General features: G+C 48.0%; 1 protein-coding gene across 4 annotated transcripts in view; it reads left to right on the top strand.

Moving 5' to 3' along the window:
- Window positions 1-693: 693 nt before the first annotated feature.
- The window catches only part of FAT1 (FAT atypical cadherin 1), a 124,927-nt gene continuing 101,757 nt past the window's right edge, over window positions 694-23,863 (top strand). Inside the window, exons 1-2 of one of the 4 annotated variants that reach the window (XM_045197105.3) lie at window positions 694-1,917; window positions 18,373-21,649. In XM_045197105.3, coding sequence (XP_045053040.2) covers window positions 18,391-21,649 — 3,259 coding nt within the window. In that variant the 5' untranslated portion in view covers window positions 694-1,917; window positions 18,373-18,390. Of the gene's footprint in view, window positions 1,918-2,450; window positions 2,584-4,413; window positions 4,582-18,372; window positions 21,650-23,863 lie in introns of those variants that run through there. The other 3 variants (XM_071220177.1, XM_045197106.3, XM_053916402.1) reach the window with 3 other exon arrangements.

Below are 23,863 nucleotides of genomic sequence, written 5' to 3'. Positions count from 1 at the left end.
GCCCCCTGGACCTTTGGGGGGGCCCTCTAAGGTCCTTTCCCGTAGCTCTCCATTCTCTTAGCCTCTAGGTGCTCGCCCCTCCTTGCAAATCAAAAACTATTCTGAATTATTTGTGATAACCTCCCTTGAACCCTTCCTAATTTTATGCATGAGAAAACAGAGACATTGGAAAGAACAAGGGTGGGTAAGAAAATGTATTAACTACTCTGTGCTTGCTATGTACTTTATATGATGCTCATCAGCAAGAGTGCTGTCTGCACGAATGAATATTATCTCCCTGGCAAGTAAATGGCACTCAATACATATTCCTTGAATGAACAAATACACGAGTACATTTTTATAATAATAATACACGAGTATTATTCCCTTACCACAGATCAGAAAACTGAAGTTTAGATAGGTTACATGACTTCCTCAAGGCTAAGCACATACAACACTCCAACATTTAATCCTTTATTCTCTTAACTGTTTAATTCTGCGTCTTATGTCCTGTGCCTTCCGGGTTTTGCTCTTTGCCTTTCAAACACGGGGGTCAGCTAAAATGACCACTACATTTACATCGATGACTGCAAATGCAGTGACAGAAGCCACTCCCAGCAACCCCCACCCCCCACCCCGCTCCAGCCCTTTTCTAGGTATCCTGGAATTTTCACGCCAACTTTCTGGGAATAGTGTCAACCAACTCACAGAAATGGCTCCCTGGGAATCTCACGCTGTTCAGGGGATATTTTATTTTGGTAATTTAGCGACATTAAAAAATTCCCGGGGGCCTGGACGCTTACATAAAAACGACGCATTCATTTATAAATTAAACATCAACAGTGCTTGCGAGTGTCTTAGTCTGTACTACTAGGAGTAGACGACTGATTTGTGTATTGGCCCCTACGAAGACTTGTAAGAAACATCACAAATTGGCTCCTCCTCCCTCTCTCCCCCACCCACTCGGAACCTTCTCCGCTTCAGAGTACAGTCTGAAAACGTAGGCGCTTTTGGAAAGGATTGGGAGCTTAAAATATGGCTCCGTGATTTTCAACACGAAGACCACAAACAGCGCTAGAGCACAAGAAGTGCTGAAAATTATCTCCCCCAGAAGTTGGAGGGCTACAAAGTACAAGTCAGGTCGTCCAGGCCGGTCTGCAGACGCGGTTCGTGTTTCCTCCTTGAACGCGCGAGCACTACACGTCGCGACGGCGTTCAGCTGCAGAAGAGGGAGAGCATCACCTGCAGTTCCAGGCGTGGGAATCGCTGCCGGAGGGGGCTTGAAAGAGAGCCAGAGAGGGACGCGCAGCGGGGCCGGGGGCCGCTCCGGCGCTGAGCTTGCGAAACGCCTGAGGTCTGCGGAGCCCGGAGACACGGCGGGGCAGAGGCGCAGACGCCGCGCCGGAGGGACAGCAGCAGGGCAGGTGGGCCCGCTCCAGCCTCCCTGCTCGCCGCCGCTACTGTCCCGGAGGCGGACCCGGCCGGAGAATCCCTTCCCAGCCGCGGGGTTGGGGCGAGGCGGGGCGCTGACGTCACCTCCCCGCCCCCCCGCCCCCCAGCTCTCCCAAGAGGGAGGGAGTAGGGAAAGAGGCAGCGATCCGCCGCAGCTCCCGGCTGCAACTCTCAAACTCGGCGGTTTGCTGCCTGGACAAGTCCGGACAAACTTGGCTTCTCTTCGGCCCTCTCTCTAGCTCTCGCGCACTCTCCTCTCGCCTCGTTTCGGTGCTAAGTTTCACCCAGGACGGAAGCCTCCGGAGATGCGGCCACCTGGGTCCCGGCAGCGCGGGTAGATCGCACTCTTGTTGGGGACATGCTGAAGATCCGTGGGAGGCAAAGTTGGTACTTCAGAAACAGCTTCTAACAAATATCCAAATCGCGTGGGGGGTTACGGAGCTGCCGAGGACTGTAAAGCAGAGCACCGAGGACTCGGCTGGGCTGGTGAGTTCTTTGTTTAATGGAAGCCTTACGTATTTAAGTTTGAACGTAAATGAAATTACGTGGGGTATTTGGTTCTAAGCTCGTGCAGGGAAGCGTGTGCATCCTACAGGCTCTCCCCTCAGCGAGCTGCACTCCCCTCTGGCTGTGCATGGCTGGAAAATGAAAGATCGGTATGCGTAGGTTTTGGAATTCATAAAATACATACATAGCGCTGTGCAAAAGAACTTGAAAAGCTATGCTGTTTGTGCATTATTTTGGATGTAACTTATTCTAGAAATGGTGCCCAGGGAGGGCGCATCCCGGGCCGCGTGATTCACAGTGGCGCAGCGCCCTCTAGGCTGGACTCCAGGCAGGGAGCGCGCTCCCTGCCGGGTTCCCAGCGCACAGCGAACTTGGACCTGCTCCTGGGACGTGGGCGTGAACTCCGTCGCCGCCACCCCAGCCTTCACTTACCATTCACTCCGGCCCATTCTGTATGTAATGTACAAATAGTGGTTTGAGTGGACTGGATTCAGAGGAGGCGCTGGAGGAAAGCGTTTCTATTTTCCGGGAACCGTCCCCCATTCCCCTAATTTCCAAGAGCCTTTGGGGACAAGGTTGGGGGGGGGGGTCGGCTGTTGAAAGGAGAAACGTGGAGCTTGAACTACATTTGTCTTCCATGTGAAGGTAATTCGACAGTGCCAAAAAGGCACCTCTATTTCGTTCCGTTGGGGGTAAAGCATCGGTAAAAACGTGGCAGCGCCGGAATCTGAAATCTCCATCTCTGGCTCTCGGCTGTACCTGTGGCGATTAAGTGCAACTTCATCCAGGCCATTAGGTTTCTTAGTAAGCCTGGAGCACCGGGATTTCCAAACAGATATTTTAGCTCGAGTAAGCGTTATTATTTATTAATGAGTGGTAATTTTCTCCAGGAATTCTTTCGTGGCATTAAAAAAAAAAAAGCTTGTGATTTTATATTACGGGAAGGTGTCTTTTTACTTTTACCACCTCACCCTCCCGCTGTTGGTGTGTGTTGTGTGGTTGTGTTTTGTTAAGAGTTAGAATTCGGCAAATGGCGAAAACTGATTGAGCTTGGAGGGCACCTACTTCAGAGGTGTTCCACGTATGAAATTGACCTACAACTGCAGGAGCACTTTGCGCATTTGTGGCCGTGTTTGGATGGTAGTGTTTGTTGGGGGTGTGGATTTGTGTGTATTCTGAATAATGCGCAGGGAACACACAACGCACTCTCCTCAGCGCTAGGAACCAGCACACTCACGCTGCAGGCATTAGTTTTCCTTCCCAGCCATAACCTGCTAGACACTTTTATTTTTTCAATCACCTTATTTAAGATGGTTCAAGAGGAGACTGCGTTAATGTTGAACCAAGGAAATTGGCTCTTTTTGACCCTAGACTCCCTCGCCCCCATCTGCCTTGCAGTTCACCCTGCAGCCCCCTCCACCGGTTTCGGGGAAATCAGATCTCTTTGTCCTCACAGAGTTAAATTGTTCGAGCCCCAGAAACTTTCCGAGGTCACGTCCGCCCTCTTCTCGGGGCTGTTTCCCAAAGCCCGGGAGCATTCCAGGCTTCCTCAGCGTCTCAGCTGCACGGAGCCCGGGCGCCTGGCGGTTTGCTGGCGCTGAGATCAGCTCACTGTAGGGAACGCGGGATTGCGCGCCCGGCGTGGGGAGTCCCGGGAGGGGGAGTCTGGACGCCTGGGGCTTCCCTGTCTCCCTAGGGAACTCGTAGTTTCAAGTTAGAATGGGTTCAGTTTGCAGGGTGTGACTTAGCCGGCTGGGAAAGCGCACGAGGAGGCACAGCTGCCTTTTGTCCCGCAGACCTGAGAGTCTGGAGTGCCCGCCAGGGGGGGCGGGCGTTGGGGTTCCTTACCGGGGTCGGGGAGGTTGTGGGGAACTAACTAGCTGCGTACTTACAGGTCTCGGAGGAAGCGCTCTTATTTTTCCGGATCTTAATGATTTAAGGAGGAAGTCATTCCGATCTAATTGCATTCCTTTCAGACCTTTTGGAGGGTTTTACACCTCTTCCCCTCCAAGCGATTGCAGACCCGGAACCGAGGCATTCAAATGCAGATTTAGGAATTCCCTGAAGGTTCTAGACAATCTAAAGGGAGGCGTGGGAAGCTTTTTCCTTAGCCTTAGATGGCTTTTTTTTTTTTTTTTTTTTTGAACTTTCCCTTTCCTAGCAAGAAGCTTTCCAAATTAATTCTCTGCACAAATCTGTGCTGGCCATAACTAACACAGGCACTAGCGCAAGCCCACGCGGCTCCTCGGGGTGTCGCAAGATCGCGCAGGGTAGTTGCTCCACTCCACGCCCGGAGTTGGCTGCTGGACCCGAAGGGGGTCTCTGGCCCCCGACGGGGCGTCACCGCCGGGGACCCCCGGGATCAGAGTCCCGCCGCTTGGGAAAGTCTGATCGAGTTTCGGAGCCGCAGAAACAAGCGCCGGCGCTCGCGGGCGTGGCCGCGGGCGGAGGGATCTGCTTCGTCCCGCGATCCCGGGAGTGGGGTGCGCGAGGGGCGGCCGGGAGGCACCTGGCCGGCGACACCATGCGGCTCTGCGGGCCCAGTGACCCCCCCGGCCAGCCCGGCCCCTGCCCCCGGGAGCGTTGAGGCGACGAGGCGCGCGGCCTCCGAAAGCGCCACCGCCACTTGGGGCCAACTTTGCAGTGAGTTTGATTAGGGACCAAGTTGGGGCTCGAGGGCGGGTGGGCGAGGGGTGCCGGCCGCGGGTGCCGGGGAGGCGTGCGGCTGGCTGTGTCGGGAGGGCGGACTTTGAGCGCCGTGGGTGCTTTCGCCAGGTTGCCCGGCTGCAGAGGGTGCTCCTGCTGGAGCTCTGGAAAGGGGGGTGAGAGAAAGAGCCGGGCTGGAAGGTGGGCAGTGCCGTGGCGCCTGCCCACTGAAAAGTTCACGCTGGCTCTGGGATCGGCGGCGGGGCGAGGGGGCGGAGGCGGGGCGCAGGGGCGGGAGGGGGAACGACTCGCGACGTGCGCGGAATAGGAATCGGCCAGCCCGCGAGCCGGCCCCAGCGGCACCGGTCTGGTCCTGGAGCCATTGCTGGAAATCAAAGCGGCGCCGCGGCGCGGGGCTACCCGGTGGCCCCGGGGCGAGGACTTCCGCTGCGCCCCGGAGCTGGGAAACTTCGCTGGCGCGCTCCACTGTCTTCGGTAACATTCGTGTCTGTAAGGGCTTCCTGATCGCTCTGCTAGGTTAATTCTTACAGTTTATGAAATAGTACTCTCAGCGGAGGAGAGATGAAAAGACAGGCCAGTCGTCAGATGGCATCTTTGAAATGGAGTCGCAGAGTTCTCCCAGATGTTCTGCGCCCTGAAGGAGGGGCGCTCTGGGGTTTCAGTACTGACTGGCTGAATGTAGATGGGTGGGATTGATAAGTGGCCGGCTCACCCTTCACACAGTGTACCCGTTTGTTTCTATCTTTTCAGGAAGAGAAACTTGTGAGATCAGTTGTTAAAGAAGGAGATTCTGGTTCTTTGGGGCTCTTCCTTGCTCAGAGTGCCTTCTTCCAGGAAGCTAACTTTCTGCTGTCTCTTAAGTGTTTTTGTTCAGTGATGTGAATTGCAGGACTCTGAAAACAAGGACGCAATTGTATGCATAAGGAAAGTAAACTCATAAATATTTTCTATGCAGTTAAAGGGTTCCCCCCCCCATGCTTCTGGAGCTATGCTTACATTAAGTGGCTTTTGTTAAGCAACTCCCTGGTGCCTGGTAGAGTCGATTTTTTTTTTTTTTGAAAAAATTGGGTATTTTACAGTGACTGTTCCAATCAGGAAGATATTTAAAAGGCACGTTTTCTCGTTATTTATTTATCTTTACAAAAGGAGGTTCTTAAGTCTACATATATTCAGAGGTAGGTTCCGGTAGTTTCCGAAGACATCTTGCACGTATTAAAACCAGATGTGGTGGTTTCCCATTTGACTCTCAGAGTTGTGGTTCTGTAGCACATCTAGTTAGTAAAGTTACTAATGAAAATGTGTTTCTCCAGTTCCACAGGATAGTTCTGATACTTGGCTTTGTCTCCGTGTTTTAGGAGGACAAAAACAATTATGAGTCCACAATTATGAGTCCAGTCCCTTCCCTTGCTATATAGTTAAGCTTTAAGATGGATGTAAAAATACTGAAAACATTATATAGTTTTAAAAACAGTTGATAGAACTCTTAAGTTATGCCAGACATGGCATTTAACAAGTTCGATGCAGGGTTTCAGGTGAATAAAGTTTCCATTTATTTGTGTACTCATTTCCTGCAAAAATGAACCAAATTCTTTGTCATTCTGAAAGGAGGTGAGATTGTTAGAGAACTTCATAAAATCATTCAGGCCAACTGCGTATTCATTTGTATCTTTTCATGAATTACTAGAAGTATCCCCGGTAGGTTCTTATTATATTAATAGATTATTCAAATCCACATTATAGACAAGTGCCAAAAGAGGAATCTCAAAGTGATGTGCAAACTGACAGTTTTCACACCCCTCCCCCTTAGACCTAGCTCTGGAGCTGCCTCCAAGCCATCAGACATTCCTAGGAATGTTGTAGGTGAAAGGGATCTTCCCGATGATCTGCTTTAACTCCGGTCACAAGTCTCAACCCACCTGCTCTCCACCCGGGTTTTGCAGATTTTATGTGGAGCCAAGACACTGAATCAAACTAGGTTGTTCGTGTTGTATCGAGTGTTGTCTTGCTGGCCTACTTTGTGCTCTCAAGGCTGGAAGCCGTAAGGATAGGGGTGTGCTTAGTCTACGAGTGGGAAATTGAAGTAGGGAAGCACTCCCTTCGTCACACTGTGTAGATGATGAAACCAAACTGTATCTCTCTGTCCCACTGAATTGTTCAGTGTGCAAGTGTCGGTTTATCCTTAGGCACTGGACAGGAGTTTTTGAAATGAGTGATGCAGGTAACTCATTTAATTAAGATCAGAAAGTTGCTGTCTTCTCTTCTCATATCTGAGAGGAGCTTTTCATTACAAAAATGTGTTTGGTCAGATGAAGAATCTCTATAGTTCTTATTTTAAAGTTTTTTTTTTTTAATTCATCTTTTTTCCCAGGCCCAGATTCAAGTGTATTGCCAAAATTCTTGCTTAATTTTATAGTTTATTATACATGTGGGGATAAATCTATAGTTAAATGTCTTATACAAACCACACAGGAAAATCAGCCATTGTTTAATCCTTGTGCTTCGTGGCATATTCAGGTACGGATAGAACTTCATACTGAATCTGCACTACAGACCCTGATCTAGCATCACCTCCAGCCCACTTTGGAGGAATTCTGAGAGGGACGGTGACCTCTCTCCGAGCTGCTGGACACTGGAGCCTTCTCCAGGGCAGCCGTCTGCAGTGCTGTTACCCGCCTGGTGGTTGCACCTGGATTTCCTGTCGGTTTTGGAGCAGTGGGCGGATTACTATCCAGGGTTATCCTTCTTTCCCTCCCCTCCGCGCCTTCAGTCCCGCCTTCCATTCTCCATTCTGAATCCTCATCCATCTGTTCATTCACGAACCCTGTAACTGTGGATCTCCTCTGCTCCAGTACAGGGTGAACAAGTCACGTTTCTGCCTTCAGAAAGCTTACAGTCCAGTGCAGGAGAAAGACAAATCAACAGTTATATCCATCAGGGTCAGGGCAGTTCCTCATAACACCCTAGTGAGCTGGGTCCTGGGGTACGTGGATATTAGGATAGGGTGATCTCTGAGGGAAGAGTGAATCGGGAGGGACTAATCAAGGAGTGGAGATGACATGTGTAAAGCGAGTTGTAGAAACCTTAATTAGTTGTCAAGGACTAAGGAATAGTTGTGACTTTGTTGCAGTGTGATAGCTGGTGAGATAAGAGACCTGAGACCTAAGCGTGCCCTGTTATCTTTAGAAAAAGGATTGATTGGTGTATCCTCAAGTGTTTCTTTCATTCTGTTTTGACTTGATTATGAATTGTCTTTTTTCCTTATGTAGATAGAACGGAAAACCTATAGGTAGGGCTTACACTGGGTTACAGAGACGGGGAGGATTGGGCAGTGGTTTAGAAGGAGAGGGAATAAATAGTGAAGGAAAAGGTGAAGATAACTATATGTGAGGAGTGAAGGGTGGGAAGAAATAAAATAGTAATGTTTGCATTACTTTTCAGAAGATACAGGGTGGGTAAGTTACAAATTTGGGGCCACCCCCACTAGGTGGTTTCATTGGCTCCAGACAGCTGGTGGGATAGACTGTTTTGGTTCGAAATAGGAAGTAAAATTGGAAGATTAAATTAGGAAAGTAAGTATCAGACAGATTGTCAAAGGCCTTTAATATAAGGCTGAGAAGAATGTACTTAATCAGCAGGTTGAGGGGGACACTGAATATTTATAAACTAGGGGATAATACTACAAAAAAGCTTTAATGAGATTAATTTGATTGCCTTGTAGAAGCTAAACAGTATGGGGACCAGAGAGCTGGAAAACCCAGAAGCGCTACAGGTGCTGTCTGAACAAACACATCCTTGAGCTGAATGAGGTGGCGGCAGCAGGAACAGAAAGGGAACAGTTTTGAGTAATGGAGAAAGAGGAAAAGTCAAGTCTAGGTAAAAGTCAGTGGAGGTTTGGCAGTCAAGAATAAAAGGTCATAGAAATCCTGAACTTAGAGAGAGAGCATGCACACATGTGGGTGTATTTGGACAGGGGTGAAAGAATATGTATCTGTGGAGGATAGGAGGCAATAAAGATTTTAGTCCAATCTCTGGTTTTTCAAGTAAGGAAATGCCCTCCAAGTGTTAAGTAATTTTATCCCATTCACAGAGTTGACTAGTGACAAAGTTGGGGCTAGATCATAGGTTTAATGTCTCCCAGCCTCTCCTTCTTAACTTCATTTCTTACATTGCAAACTTGGGTGATTTTGGAAGAGGTGAAACTTCTCTGAAATAGGACAAGACAGTGGAACCTCTGTTACAGGCATGCCTCATTGTATTGCACTTCACAGATGCTGTGATACTTTTGCAAATGGAAAGTTTGTGGCAACCTAGAGGCAAGCAAGCCTGTCAGTGCCCCTTTTTCCAGTAGCGTTTGCTTGCTTCTTGGTGCTGTGTAACATTTTGGTAATTCTCACAATGTTTTGGATTTTTCCGTTGTTGTATTTGTTGTGGTGGTTTGGGGATCAGTGATCTCTCACGTTATGTTACTACTGTAACTGTTTGGGGCACACAGACCACACCCATGTACGACCCAGAACTGAATCCATAAGTGTGCCTGCTCTGGTTGCTCCCCTGATCCCGCCTTGCCCCGTCTCTCCTCTCCTTGGGTCTCCCAGCTCCCCGAGACAGCAATGTTGAAATTAGGTGTTTAAGTGAAAGAAGAGTCGTATGTCTCACTTTAAATCAAAACTACAAATGATCAAGCCTAATGAGGAAAAAAACATGTTGAAAGCCGAGTTAGGACAAGAGGTGGCAAATACAAAGGGAAAGTTTTTGAAATTAAAAGTGCTACTCCAATGAATACAGGAATGATAAGGAAGCAAAACCTCTTATCATTCCTGCTGATAAGGAGAAAGTGTTAGTGGTCTGGATAGAAGTCCGACCAGTCACACAACATTCCCTCAAACCAAACCCTAACACAGACACCGCCTCACCTCTCTTCAATTCCATGAAGGCTGAGAGAGGCGAGGATGCTGCGGAAGGAGAGTCTGAAGCTGGCTGAAGTTGGTTCATGGGGTTTGAGGACAGAAGCCGTCTCCATAACATCAAAGTGCATGGTGAAGCGTGAAGTGCCCATGCAGACGCTGTGGCAAGTTATCTGGAAGCTCTAGCTAATATAATTAATAAAGGTGGCTGCAGATTTGTCTACACTGACAATAGATTTTCAGTGTAGACAAAACAGCCTTGTATTGGAAGAAGATGTCATCTGGACTTTGGCAGCCAGAGAGGAGAAGTCGATGCCCAGCTTCATGGCTTCAAAGGACAGGCTGACTCTCTCATTAGGGGCTGATGCAGCTGGTGCCTGTGGTGACTGTGCTCATTTACAGTTTAAAATCCTGGGGCCCTTAGGAACTGTGCTAAATCTACTCTGCCTGGGCTCTATGAAGATGAAACAAAGCCAGATGATAGCACATCTGTTCGCAACACAGTTTACTGAATCTGGGGCAGGGCATAAGTAGGGTTACAGTTGTGAGTCTGCCCAACAGAGCTTATTCTTGTATTGTTATTTAATTACTGTATTGTTGGTACACACAACTGTAAACCTTCTTTTGCCCCACCCTGTGTTTTAAGCCTAACTGTTGAAACCTACCGCTCAGGAAAAAAGATCCCTTTCAAAATATGACCGCTCATTGACAATGCACCTGGCCACCCAAAGAGCTCTGATACAGATGTGCAGCGTGTATCAGAGCCTGCTGACACAATGTCCATTCTGCAGCCCATGGATCAAAGGGGAATTTTGACTTTCAAGTCTTATTACTGAGAAATACATTTTAGGAGTCTATATATAGCTAGCTGCCAGAGATAGTGATTCCGCTGATGGATCTGGGCAAAGTAAGTTGCAGACTTTCTGGGGAGGATTCACCTGTCTAGATGCCATTAAAAACAGTTGTGATTCATGAGAAGAGGTTGAAATATCAGTATTAATAGGAGTTTGGAGGAAGTGGATTCCAGCCCTTGTGGATGACTTTGAGGAATTCAAGACCTCAGTGGAGGAAGTGGTGGAAATAGCAAGAGAAGTAAAATTACAGCCTGAAGATGTGGCAGAATCACCGCCACCTGATGGTAAAACTTCAGCAGATGAGGACTGCTTCTCACGGATGAGCAAAGAGTGGTTTCTTGAGATGGAATCTACTCGTGGTGAAGATCCTTTGAAGGTTGTTTGAATGCACTTGGTTGCTAAAAGCGGTGGAGTTTGAGAGCATGGACTTCGATTTTGAGTGAAGTTCTGTGGGTAAAGTGCTGTCAGACAGTCTGGCATACTATGGAGGAATTGTGAGAGAGAGAGTCAACAATGTGGCAAACTCAATTCTTGTCTTACTGGAAGAAGTTGCTGCGTCACCCACCCTTCAGCAGCCACCGCGGAGTGGATGAGATCTTTGAGGGCCTTAATATTGTGTGTGCGTGCAAAGTCGGAGTCAGAAGTTTGCAGTGCTAGACTTTAAGGTGAAAGAGTCGGTGTAGAGTATAAAAGAATTGAAGAGAATCAGGAAAATTGTGCCATTTATTCTTCACATGTTATAGATTGCCTTTGTGTTTCAGGCAGTCTGCGACAGTTTAAAGGACAAGAGGCATTGGGGATTAGGGATGAATAGTGTCATATGTGCCAGTAAGTCCAAGAAGATGGGCGCTGAGAAAAAGGTCACTTGGTTCGGCATTAACGTGTGGTGCCAGGTGAAGCTGTTTCTGTTGCCAGGTGGACCCGAGGTTGTGGGGAGCAGTTGAGGGCAGAGGTCAGGTCTCGAGAGGACAGGGGTCCTGAGGCGGTCAAGGGAGCACCCAGAAACTGCCATTTTCCAGTGTAAGAAGGAGAGAAAGAGGGTGTTGGTATGAGGTAGGTGAAGGTTTGGGTGAAGTTCACCTTTGAGTGGGGATGAACCCGTGTGTGTTTGTAGGGGAACGTGCAGCCGCTATGCCACGGACATGTCACTATGTGTGTGTATTTGTAGCCTCTGCAAAGCGTGGCTGCAGTGAAGGGGGCGTTTGAGTGTGATGTTTGAGTGGGAGAGAGGATTTGGGGAAGAGCTGCAGAAAAGGCAAGAATTTTAGGGCATCGAGGGTGCCTTTCTTTGTAGCTAGGGTGGTCCCCGTCTCCTCCAAGATGTGGGAAGAAGACAGGAGAAGGAGAGGAAGAGGAGGGGCTGTCTACCTGATGACTTCCATCCTCCTCCTGTACGTGGACCGCTCACATTACTTACTGAGACGCCTGTACGTGTACTGAGTGCACAGGGGCATCTCAGTTTGCCCCGTCATGAAAACTCGCTAATGCGGGAGTGGAAGAGGCGGCTGGTGTGAATGACTGACTGCCCCACCAAAACATCCTTTGAACGATTTCGGTTGGCAGAGAAAAGTACATTAGGTGAGATTATCTTAAATCAGAAGGAGGAAACAGTCCGTTTATTGAGCTTCTCTGTGGGCATCGTTTGCCTTGGAGTGTGGATGAGGAGAAAGTGGCTGGAGGATGCGCAGCAGGTGGTGGTCACGTGTTTGGACGTGGGGCGAGTCAGAGAAGGGAATAGCACAGGGACGCCTGGCGCAGGCAGCAGTGCACACGCAGCCCCTGGTCGCCTGCCTCGTCTCTCCTGTCGCGCCAGCACAGAACCACCAGACACAGTCACCTTCACAGACGTATTGTCCAGGTTCGTGTAGTCGGACAGTTACGGAGTAGATTTTGTATGGGGGCTGTTTGAAAATGAGGAAGTGTGTTTAACTTTCTTCAGGGCAAGAAAACTTTCGAAAAATTACGTGGGATTAGTTAAATCATGTAAACACTGGCATTTTTAAGTTCTGACAAAGAGTCGCAGTGTGTTGGGAGACAGGTCGGTAGCTCTTCGCTTCAGTGTCAGAAGTTTGCACACAGTTCTTGGTGAACTTGGAGTCACTTGTTGATTGTGTGCCGGCAATATCTGGTTTAAGTTATTGTAGAGTAGTCAGACGCACTAGAGCAGCAGTCAAAACCAACTGCCCGCAGAGTTCCCCGAAGCAGGCGGACGGTGTGCACACTAGGCCTAAGGCTGCTGTTCTATTCTAGGTTCAGAGCTGGGCCCCTGCCCAGTTTTATCAAAAAATGTATTAAGATAGTTTAAAAACATGCAGTAGGTACCCAGACAATACAACTCTACCCATTAATTTTTCAGTGTAGGAGCGAAAGCTTTTAAAAGTACTATCTGTGACTCTTACAATGTAATTAGAAAAATGCAAATTTTTCCCTCTTACAAATGTTACTTGGAAGCTATGAATTGAGTATAGCTGAGTAACAAAGGGCTTTCTTAGGAAGCTACAGCGCTTTTGACTCCTATTATGATTTTAGAGATCATTAAACATTTAATATACACTTTTTAAAAAGCCAGGAGTCATTTAATTTCATATTTTGTTTTTTTGACTCCGTGACATTTTTCTCTGAAAATGCAGCAATCTTCCCTGCAATTTAGACATCTTAAAAAAAAAAAACGCTAAAAATGTGACACTATTCGAACGGAACATGAAGCTCTCAATGTCAGTAGTAGTTCCACTGCGGTGACGCGGTCACCCACGCAGGAGCAGAGTGGGGGTGCGCAGGAGGGCCCGAGGAGAGTGTTGCATGTTTTTATCATGTGGGGAATGGGAAGTTCGGTGCTGTTTCCCTAGCCCAGAGGGCTGGAAGGACTGCATAATGGACGTCCACCACTGAGCAGAATTTGTGCACTGTGTGATGCTGAGCCCCACGTAAGGTCCTGTTTCTGAGCGTGTGAGACCCTTCCCTACCTTCAGCTTCCGATCGGAGCCGGTGCGGCAGCAGCGGGCCGCGTTCTGCTTCCTGAAGATGGTGCAGCCACACTGGCGGACGGGCGGACTTACGCGAAGCTCTCCCCAATGAGGAAGTAGGAGCATATGAACATTGGAGTTCCACTGGAAACATTACCTTCCTCTCTTATTGATGGACTTCCAGAGCTCTGTCCTAAAGCGATACAAGCTTTGGACCTGAGGCCCTTGTCCCTAAGGGCTGCACTGAGTGAGCATTCTTTGTTTCCACCTTGGAGAATGCCAGAAGGAGCCCCAAATCACTGCGAATTCCAGTAGCTGGTCACCTTCTAAATACCAAAGCGTACCTTTGGCTAGAGTGGTGTTCGGAGTTTAGTTTTCGTGAGCATGCACTCTGGGTGGTGATGTACTTCTGTGGCTTTCTAGATGAAATGGTGTTCAGCGTCTTACTTCCCCCCTGCAGCGTTACTGTTTCTTTTGCACAGAGCAGCAGCCTTAGTTTTATTGTTTGTTTGTTTTCTGACCGTGGCCTTTGGTCTCGGTTAATAACGTGGTGCGGGAAGTTTGTTCCAGCTGCGTGTGTCTGTGAAGAGCTGGTAGGTGAGTTGTGAAGGGTGCCTGGGACTCCTGCTGTGGGAAGTGAGGGGCGGAGGCTGTGGTGGGAGTGAGGGCCCGAGGTGCCTGGTGAGAGAACAGCTACAGTCACTGGACGTGTTGGGTGGCAAGGCCCTGTGACCTGGGGGTGAGGGGGTGTCCAGGGCCTCTCCCGTTCATATCCAAGTTCTAATTTAGGCTTCAGATGTTCTCAGAGGTCGATCTACCTATGTCTCTGGCACCCCACTGTTTGTTCCTTGCTTCTTCCACCGCAGCGGCTCTCTGGCTCCTTTGCTGGCTCCTCCCCTTTGCCATCCTCTAAATCTGGGGGAGCAGCAGAGGTTGCTTTCTTTTCTTCTCTGCTCGTGCTCCATTCATGGGTGATCACAGCTTCGTGGTTTTCGGTCATTCTCCCATGTATGTCTTCAGGCCGGAGCTCTCCCACACGTCCAGCTGCCCACTTAACCGTTACAGCAGGCATGTCCACCTCGACTTGTCCGAAACGGGACTCCTCATCTTACTCCCCAGAATCCATTCTTCCCTCACTCCCCCCTCTTTCAGCACCTGCCAGCCCAGCTTTTCTTACTCAGCACACAATCCTTGGAATCTTTTCTGACACCTCTCTCTTTCCCTCCTTTCCTTTGCCTCTCCGGCTCGTCAGCAGATCCTGTATAATAGACCTACAACTTGATCACTTCTTCCCACCTCCACCATTACCATTTTGGGGCCGAGCCACTGTGGTCTCTCCCCTGGAACCGGCCTCCCTCCAGCTTTTGCCCTGGCCGCCCTGCGCTCTGTTCCCAACACGGGCCCACTAGTGCCACCATTGTCACTTCTAGTTAGAGCACGTCACTCCCTGTCGAAAATCCTCAAGTCAAATTCAAAGTCCTAACAATCGCCCTTCCTCCAGGAGTTCCTACTGATCTAAAGGAATGATTGAACAGATACCCAAATGGGAGAGAGTAGACAGATTTCCCCCGTAGAAGAATTCTCAATAATTCTTGAAGCATCACTCTCCACCCCTTAAGTGTAGGCTGCGCATCGTGACTTCTTTCTACATAGTACAGGGGGGCGGGGGGGGAGGAACACAGTGTGGAGAAACCTGGCAAGCCCTGCTTCAGCTAAGAGAACGAGGTCAGCCTCAGTGGGGAGCAGTCACGGGGGTGCGTGATGAAAACGGCACTTCACCTCCTCCCCCAAACACACAGCCCCGGGGCCATCATGAGGGGGGAGCACCAGGCGGATCCCACTGGGGGGACGAGCTACGGAATGCCCGACGGTGCGCCTCAAAATTGTCCAGCTCAGGAACGAGAAGGACAACCCAAGACATGGAGTCCAGAGGAATCGGACATAGGACGACACGGTGTAAGGTGGTGGTCTTGGATAGGATTCTGGGACAGAAAAAGGGCATCAGGACTTGGATAGTTAGGAACAGTGTATCAAATTAGTTCATTCGTTGTGGCAATAGCACCTTACTTATGGGAGCTGTTCACAGTAGGAGAAACGATCTTAACTTTTTTGTAAATCTGAAACTCTTCTAAAAGTAAAAGTTTGCACTAAAAAAAGGTCCCCCTGACTGCCCTCCCCTCACCCGTGTGCCCTAGCCACAACGGTCTCTCTGTTGCTTCTCTGCTGGTGGAGACTTTGAGCCCCAGGAGACATTTGGTGATATCTGGAGACATGTTTTAGTTGGTGGGGAGGTCGTGCTCCAGGCTCTTAGTGGGTGGAGACCAAGAATAATACTAAACATCCTAGAATGCTTGGGACAGCTCTCTAAGCACCTCCCACCCCCAAATTCCAGAATGTGAAAAGTGTTGAGGCTCAGAAACCTCAGTCCTTTTGAATTTAGGGTTCTCTCTTCCGGTTCCTGACCAGTCTCTCGCGGCCTGCTTTATTTATTTTTCTCCTGTGCACTCGGTCATCAGCACCCAATATACCCTGTTGACTTGTTTCTTACCAGGAAATGTGTCACCGTGAGAATTTGTTGGTAGGTTGTTTGCTTTGCTTTTGTATCCCCAGCATGTACAGCTATTCCCAGCACATTAAATATTTGTTGACTGAATCAAATACTTGATGGAGGGAGTGAATGAATGATAAAGGTAACGTATGCTTATGCCAAAAACTTCAGATAGAAAAGTAAAAATGGAAACATGTCTCCAGCTGCCTATTCTCTAGAAGTTACCACAGTTGACTGTACTTTTTATCTGTGTCCAGATTCTTCTGTTCATTTTTAAGTACATTTGTGTACTCTGCACACAATTTATCTCTCTTCTCCTTTTATTTTACAAACATAAATGGGGTCAGTTTAGTTTTTCCAGTGAATATATCTGGACATCTTTTCATGCCAACAGATAGAGTGCTGCCTTACTCTTTTTAATGCAGGATATTTTATATGTAGAATTAAGCAAAAAAAAAAAATTAAGATTTTATTTATTTTTAGAGGGGAAGGGAGGGAGAAAGAGAGGGAGAGAAACATCAGCGTGTGGTTGCCTCTTGTGCGCCCCCTACCGGGGACCTGACCTGCAACCCAGGCATGAGCCCTGACTGGGAATCAAACTGGCACCCTTTGCTTTGCAGGCCAGTGCTCTATCCACTGAGCCACACCAGCCAGGGCTAAGCAAAAATTTTTAATTGCTTATGATAGAAACCTAGTGTAATACTCTGTTGTAAAGTAGATAATAGTAATAGTATGTTTCCTAGAACAAAGGCAGGGCTTAACATCATCTTTTTAAGTGTTCTTTAAAGCATTTTATATCCATATATCTATCCATCTTTAGTTACTCCTAGTTTGTAAATGCCTCAGAATGGGACTGTCTTTTAGAATAATCTTTGACTCCTTGCTCCTCGCATGGTCTGTCCCAAAGCAGGTTCCCAGTACCAAGAGGTATAATTGAATCGAAGTTTTTACTTGTTTTGATAAAATTACTGGATCATTACAAAACATTCAAATTCTCCCAAGTTTTAGAAGTGTTGACTAAGTAAGGAATAGTTCTGGGAGAAAACTGTTTTGTTATTGTGTTTAAGTGAGGCTTGTTCTTGTAGAGGCCAGAAATGCGTCTCATTTCCCTCCTCTCTCTGCTGAACTGAAACGTGCTATCTAAAGAACAAGTTAGGGTGCCAAACTTGAATGGGATTCCGGATCAATTAAGCTTCTAGCTGCTTTCAGCATATCAGGTCCCCCCCACCCTCCCCTCCGTGAAATGAGTGATGGTGCAGAGCTGGCAGCAGCGAGCTGAGTTAGGAGACTCTGTGAATGTGGCCATGCTGGTTTCAGCCTGGCTGCCCTGATCGGGCCTCTCCCTGCCTTAGCCCAGGTGGTTCGGCTGTGCACGTGTGTGCGTGTGTGTGCGTGTGTGTCTTGTATTCCAGTGCCAGGTTGTTCGGTGCCCTGAGGCCTGTAAGGCACTCTGTGAGCACTGGTTGTTGACAACAGAAAACATTGATGTGGTTGGTGAGATGTGCTTTGCTGACTTAGAGAGGAAAAGTTCTGTTCATTGTCAGGCTGCTGGTTTTCCTTTTGTAAGCTTTTTTTTTTTTTTTTTTTTTTTGGCTTGTGGTGCTTCAGAAATGCCTCAGGCTCATACTTGAATGAGATAATTATTTTAATACACTTAAGTTGTGATATAGTACTGAGACAGTAAACCCTTCCATTTTGTAGGGAGTGGACTTAATCATATAAAGAAATAACTTAAGGATAAATTTTGAAATAAAATTATAAGCTATCTTTATGAGAAGTCATATAAAACTACTGCTGAGAGGCTTTTTTTACTTTTTATTATTACTAAATTAGTTGTTCAAAACTTCCCATGGTCAGGATATGGTAGTAGCATTGAGTTTGTGAGCATTTACTGCACAGGCGGCAAACACAAGGCCCACGGGCCTGGTATAGCCCTCCACCTTGTTTTATCCATCCTGGCGCCTTGTTTCTACGTGGTGGCAGTGCCAAGCTCTTGCTTAACAGTTAAGGAGTAGTTACATTTATACAGTCCTAAAGTTACATTCGGCCCTTTGAAGGCAACTGTGAGGCTGATGTGGCCCCTGGTGAAAATGAGTTTGACACCACTGATTTATTGTATGTAAGTAAATGTAAACAATGTAGCTATCCACCTTCTTAACAATTGCTTATATTTGCCTTGAAGATTTAAGTGTTAGACTACACTTTAGTTGTTACAATTGGCAATCTTTTATCCGATGCTCATTAGGATTCTTTAACTTGAGTCATTAAAATATGGAAAAGAGTGTTCTTAAACTTAGTAACTCTAGACAAATAAGAAGAGCTGATAATACTTACATTGGAAAACAAAAAATCTAACACCATTTATTTGTTCATATTCCACAAAGATGGAAAATACTTGATTAACATGTAAGGTCTCAAACATATTGTAAGGAGAAAAAACACATTTTGGGGCTGTATTTCTCCAAAGTAACGATCGCTACCTCTTTGCTCTGTTGCAGGCTCCCGAGGGTGGCGCGATGGGGAGGCGTGTGGCCGCGCTTTTGCTGCTCCTCCTCCAGCACTTTGGAGACAGTGATGGAAGCCAGGCCCTGGAACAGGCTCCCCTGCTGTTCACACAGTTCCAGTACAACGTCACTGTGCGTGAAAACTCCGCGGCCAAAACCTACGTCAGTCACCCTGTGAAGATGGGCATCTACATTACAAACCCCTCGTGGGAGTTAAGGTACAAAATTGTCTCGGGAGACAGTGAAAACCTGTTCAAAGCGGAAGAGTACCTTCTTGGAGACTTTTGCTTCCTAAGGATAAGGACCAAAGGAGGAAATACAGCTATTCTCAACAGAGAAGTGAAAGACCACTACACACTGATAGTCAAAGCCCTTGAAAAAAACAGTAATGCCGAAGCACGGACCGTGGTCAGGGTGCAGGTGCTGGATACAAACGACTTGAGACCGTTGTTCTCGCCCACCTCCTACAGTGTCTCTTTACCTGAAAACACGGCCGTAAGGACCAGCATCGCGAGAGTCAGCGCCACGGACGCAGACATAGGAACCAATGGAGAATTCTACTACAGCTTCAAAGACCGAACAGACATGTTCGCCATTCACCCCACCAGCGGTACGATCGTGTTGACTGGGAGACTCGATCACGCGGAGACCCCGAGCTACGAGATGGAGATCCTGGCCGTGGACCGCGGAATGAAGCTGTACGGCAGCAGCGGCGTCAGCAGCATGGCCAAGCTGACGGTTCACGTGGAGCAGGCCAACGTGTGCGCCCCTGTGATTACAGCGGTGACGTCGTCGCCGTCGGAACTGGACAAGGACCCCACCTACGCGGTCCTGACCGTGGATGACTGTGACCAGGGTGCCGGTGGGGAGGTGGCTTCTTTAAGCATCGTGGCGGGTGACGTCCTTCAGCAGTTCAGAACTGTGAGGTCCTCTCCGGGGAGTAAAGAATATAAACTCAAGGCAGTTGGTGGCGTGGACTGGGACAGCCATCCTTTTGGCTACAATCTGACACTGCAGGCGAAAGATAAAGGGACGCCTCCCCAGTTCTCTTCGGTAAAAGTAGTTCACGTGACTTCCCCCCAGTTCCGAGCGGGGCCAGTCAGGTTTGAAAAGGAGGTTTACAGGGCAGAAATCAGTGAGTTGGCTCCTTCCCACACGCCCGTGGTCATGGTAAAAGCCACACCGAGTTACTCTCATTTGAGGTATGTTTTCAAAAGTGCACCTGGAAAAGCTAAGTTCAGTTTAAATCACAACACTGGGCTCATTTCCATTTTAGAACCAGTTAAAAGACAGCAGGCATCCCAGTTTGAACTGGAAGTGACAACGAGTGACAGAAAAGCCTCGACCAGGGTCTTGGTTAAAGTCTTAAGCGCTAACAGCAACGCCCCTGAATTCACCCAGACGGCATACAAAGCTTCTTTCGACGAGAACGTGCCCGTCGGCACCACGGTGATGAGCGTGAGTGCGGCAGACCCCGATGAGGGCGAGAACGGGTACGTGACATACAGCATCGCAAACTTAAACCCTGTGCCATTTGTCATCGACCACTTCACCGGGGCTGTGAGGACCTCAGCCGTCCTGGACTATGAGCTGATGCCTCGCGTCTACACCCTGCGGATTCGCGCGTCAGACTGGGGCCTGCCGTACCGCCGCGAAGTGGAAGTCCTTGCCACCCTCACTCTGAACAACTTGAATGACAACACGCCCTTGTTTGAGAAGATCAATTGTGAAGGCACGATTCCCAGGGATCTAGGGGTGGGAGAGCAAATAACTACTGTTTCTGCTATTGATGCCGACGAACTTCAGTTGGTCCACTATCAGATTGAAGCTGGCAATGAACTAGATTTGTTCAGCTTACATCCCAGCTCCGGGGTGTTGTCATTAAAGCAGTCGCTAATGGACGGTTTGGGTGCAAAGGTGTCATTTCACAGTCTGAGAATCACAGCTACAGATGGAGAAAATTTTGCCACACCGTTGTACATCAACCTGACTGTGGCGGTCACTCGCAAGCCGGGACACTTGCAGTGTGAAGAGACTGGCGTGGCCAAAATGCTGGCGGAGAAACTCCTGCAGGCAAATAAATTGCACGGGCAGGGAGAGGCGGAGGACGTTCTCTTCGATGCCCACTCTGTCAATGCCCACACACCGCAGTTCAGAAGTACTCTCCCAGCTGGCATCGAGGTGAAGGAAAACCGCCCTGTGGGTTCCAGCATCATTCTCGTGAATGCCACTGACCTTGACACTGGCTTCAATGGGAAGCTGGTCTACGCGATTTCGGGAGGAAATGAGGATAGTTGCTTCCTTATCGACATGGATACTGGGATGCTAAAAATTTTATCTCCGCTTGACCGTGAAACAACAGACAAGTATACCCTGAATATTACAGTGTCTGACCTTGGCATACCACAGAAGGCCGCGTGGCATCTCCTCGCTGTCAGGGTTCTGGATGCCAACGACAATCCCCCTGAGTTTTTCCAAGAGAGCTATTTTGTTGAGGTGAGTGAAGACAAGGAGGTAAACAGTGAAATCATCCAGGTGGAAGCCACAGACAGAGACCTAGGGCCAAACGGACAGGTGACGTACTCCCTTCTCACAGACACAGATACGTTTTCCATCGACAGCGTGACTGGCGTGGTTACAGTCGTGCGCCCGTTGGATCCCGAAGTCCAGCACGTGCATTACTTAAAGGTCGAGGCCAGGGACCAAGCCACAGAAGAACCCCAGCTGTTTTCCACGGTACTTTTGAAGGTCTCGGTAGAGGATGTGAACGACAACCCCCCTAGGTTCATTCCACCTAATTACCGTGTGAAAGTTCGAGAGGACCTTCCGGAAGGAACCATAATCATGTGGTTAGAGGCCTACGATCCCGACTTGGGTCAGTCTAGTCAAGTGCGATACAGCCTCTTAGACCCTGGGGAAGGAAACTTTGATGTGGATAAACTCAGCGGAGCAGTGAGGATTGCACAGCAGTTGGACTTTGAGAAGAAGCAAGTGTATAATCTCACCGTGAGAGCCAAAGACAAGGGGAAGCCAGTCTCTCTGTCATCCACCTGCTATGTTGAAGTTGAGGTAATTGATGTGAATGAGAACTTACACCCACCAGTATTTCCCAGCTTTGTGGAGAAGGCTGTAGTGAAGGAAGATGTCCCTATTGGCTCCTCGGTGATGACAGTGTCCGCTCATGATGAAGACACAGGAAGAGATGGGGAGATCCGTTACTCCATTAGAGACGGTTCTGGTGTTGGTGTTTTCAAAATAGATGAAGAAACAGGTAATTATGTCCCTATTTCTCTGTTTGAGCTCCCCTCCCATTTGTTCTATGGTGAACCTCTCTCCTTCACAGTTCCCTGTGGTTCCCCGCCAGCCTCTCTGTTAGGGCTCAGTACAGAAAGGCGTGTGCATGCTTTCTGTCCTGTTGCAGGTGTCTTTACCTGAAGTAAGTCCTGAAGATGGAACCCGAGGAACCTGAATGAACAGCCCTAGAATGAGTAAAAAATGAGGAAGCATGACATCATGCTCTCTGATACTGATCTCTGAGTTTGTACTTTCATATCAGAAGCATCATTGTGGTTTTGCTGTAACTTGGAGAAGCCTTGGCAACGTTTTTCAAGCTAGTATGTGTACGGACTTAGAACAGCCACTGCCACCCCCTAGCATGCTGTTCGGAGGCTATTGCAAACCCACAGAATTATGCAATGCACAGAGAGACGAAAGCTCACGACACGGGACCTGCCGTACTTAGTGCCCCCTCCAGCCCTTGTTTGAGAGGCAGATGTACAATGTTGAAGAGAGAAGACCTGGCTTAGAAGTTTGGCTCTTTCAGTTGTCATTTGGGTGATCTTGGATAAGTTAGTTATCGTCTTAAAACTGGCTTTCTTCATCTAGAAGATGGGCACACTCAAAATTACTGCAAGATTTATGTGAGGATGAAGTGAAATACGAAGACGTTCCCTGGCAGGTTAGATTGTATTAATGTGCTGGAAATGATAGCGGTGCTTTGTTATGATACTCTTCCTCCCAGTAAAGGTCCCCAGCCAGAACATCCAAGACAGCTACTTTGTGCTGCTAGAGTGTATTGTTTTGCACTCTGTATACATCTCTCTTTTTTTAAAAAGATTTTATTTATTTATTTTTAGAGAGAAGGGGAAGGAGGGAGTAAGAGAGGGACAGAAACATCAGTGTGTGGTTGCCTCTCACGTGGCCCCCACTGGGGACCTGGCCCGCAACCCAGGCATGTACCCTGACTTGGAATTGAACTGGCGACCCTTTGGTTTGCAGCCCGCACTCAATCCACTGAGCTACACCAGCCAGGGCTCTGTATGCATCTCTTAATTGAGCTGCCTCCCATAGCTATTATCTGTAGTCCTATGTCATTCTCCTCTGATGGGAAGTGAGCCTTTGGATCCCTTTGCTAGGGCCCCCATAACAAAGTACCACAGACCAGGTGGCTGGAACTTCAGAAACATACTTTCTCACGGTGCTGGAGGCCAGAAGTCAAAGGTCGAGGTGTGGACGTGGGATGGCAGGTTCCTGGTGAGACTTCTCTCCTTAGCTTGTAGATGCACGTCTTCTCTCTCTGTCTTTACCTGGCTTTCCCTGTATGTCCGTGTGCTCATCTCCCATGAGGACACCAGTCCCATTGGATTGGAGACCACCGTAAGAACCTCCTTGTGACTTAGCTATCCCTTTAAGGCCCCATCTCCAAGTACAGTCCACTTGAATTGCCGGTGTCATAATTTACCCACAAAGCACCGTTAAGAGCCGGCTTTTAGCCCATGCATTTTCTCTCCTCAGCATCTTCTAACCAAAAGTGCCTGTCATGTAGAATTTGCTCATTAAATGTTAAAAGGCTGAGTGATTAAATTAATGATTATTTTGGCTTTGAATGTCCTGCCTTCTGAGAATGGTCGTGGGCATAGAAAGAAGCTGGGTAATCACAGCATTAATCAGTCATAGAGGCAGCTCAGTTTGTTTACTAATCTCATTGATATTTTCTTTATTAATAATTCCATTCTAAAAAGGGATGTTTTCATATTACATTAAAACTTTTGTTATATTCAGCGATACCAGTGAGTATTCAGGGCCCACCCCAGTGTCCACTCCCACATCTAGTAGGTATTGCACACACATATTTCCATACAGCACTTGGAAAATAGAATTATTCTCCTGGAAGTAAGGTATTTAAGATGCCACAATGTTTTTAACGTGCTCTGGGTTATTCAAGGGAATCTGTTTCTAATGAATTAACTACTACTAGCGTGTGTTAGTGTTATCTATACACACATACACACCTTATACACCACTCATCTGAAATACCCAGAATAGTTTAATGTAAGAGAAAATAGCGTCATCAACAGCAGTCACTTAGTTAGTAATCACTCATCTGAAGAGTAGAATGGTTTTTTTTTTGGTCATATTCTCCAATATGCATTAGAATTTTCGGATACAATGTCAACAGAGAAAAATACCCCCAAATTAGAAACTG

The sequence above is a fragment of the Desmodus rotundus genome, chromosome 13 (assembly GCF_022682495.2).
Source record: "Desmodus rotundus isolate HL8 chromosome 13, HLdesRot8A.1, whole genome shotgun sequence".
In the NCBI taxonomy this organism is placed as follows: domain Eukaryota; kingdom Metazoa; phylum Chordata; class Mammalia; order Chiroptera; family Phyllostomidae; genus Desmodus; species Desmodus rotundus.
This window is presented reverse-complemented; position numbering and strand designations above follow the sequence as displayed.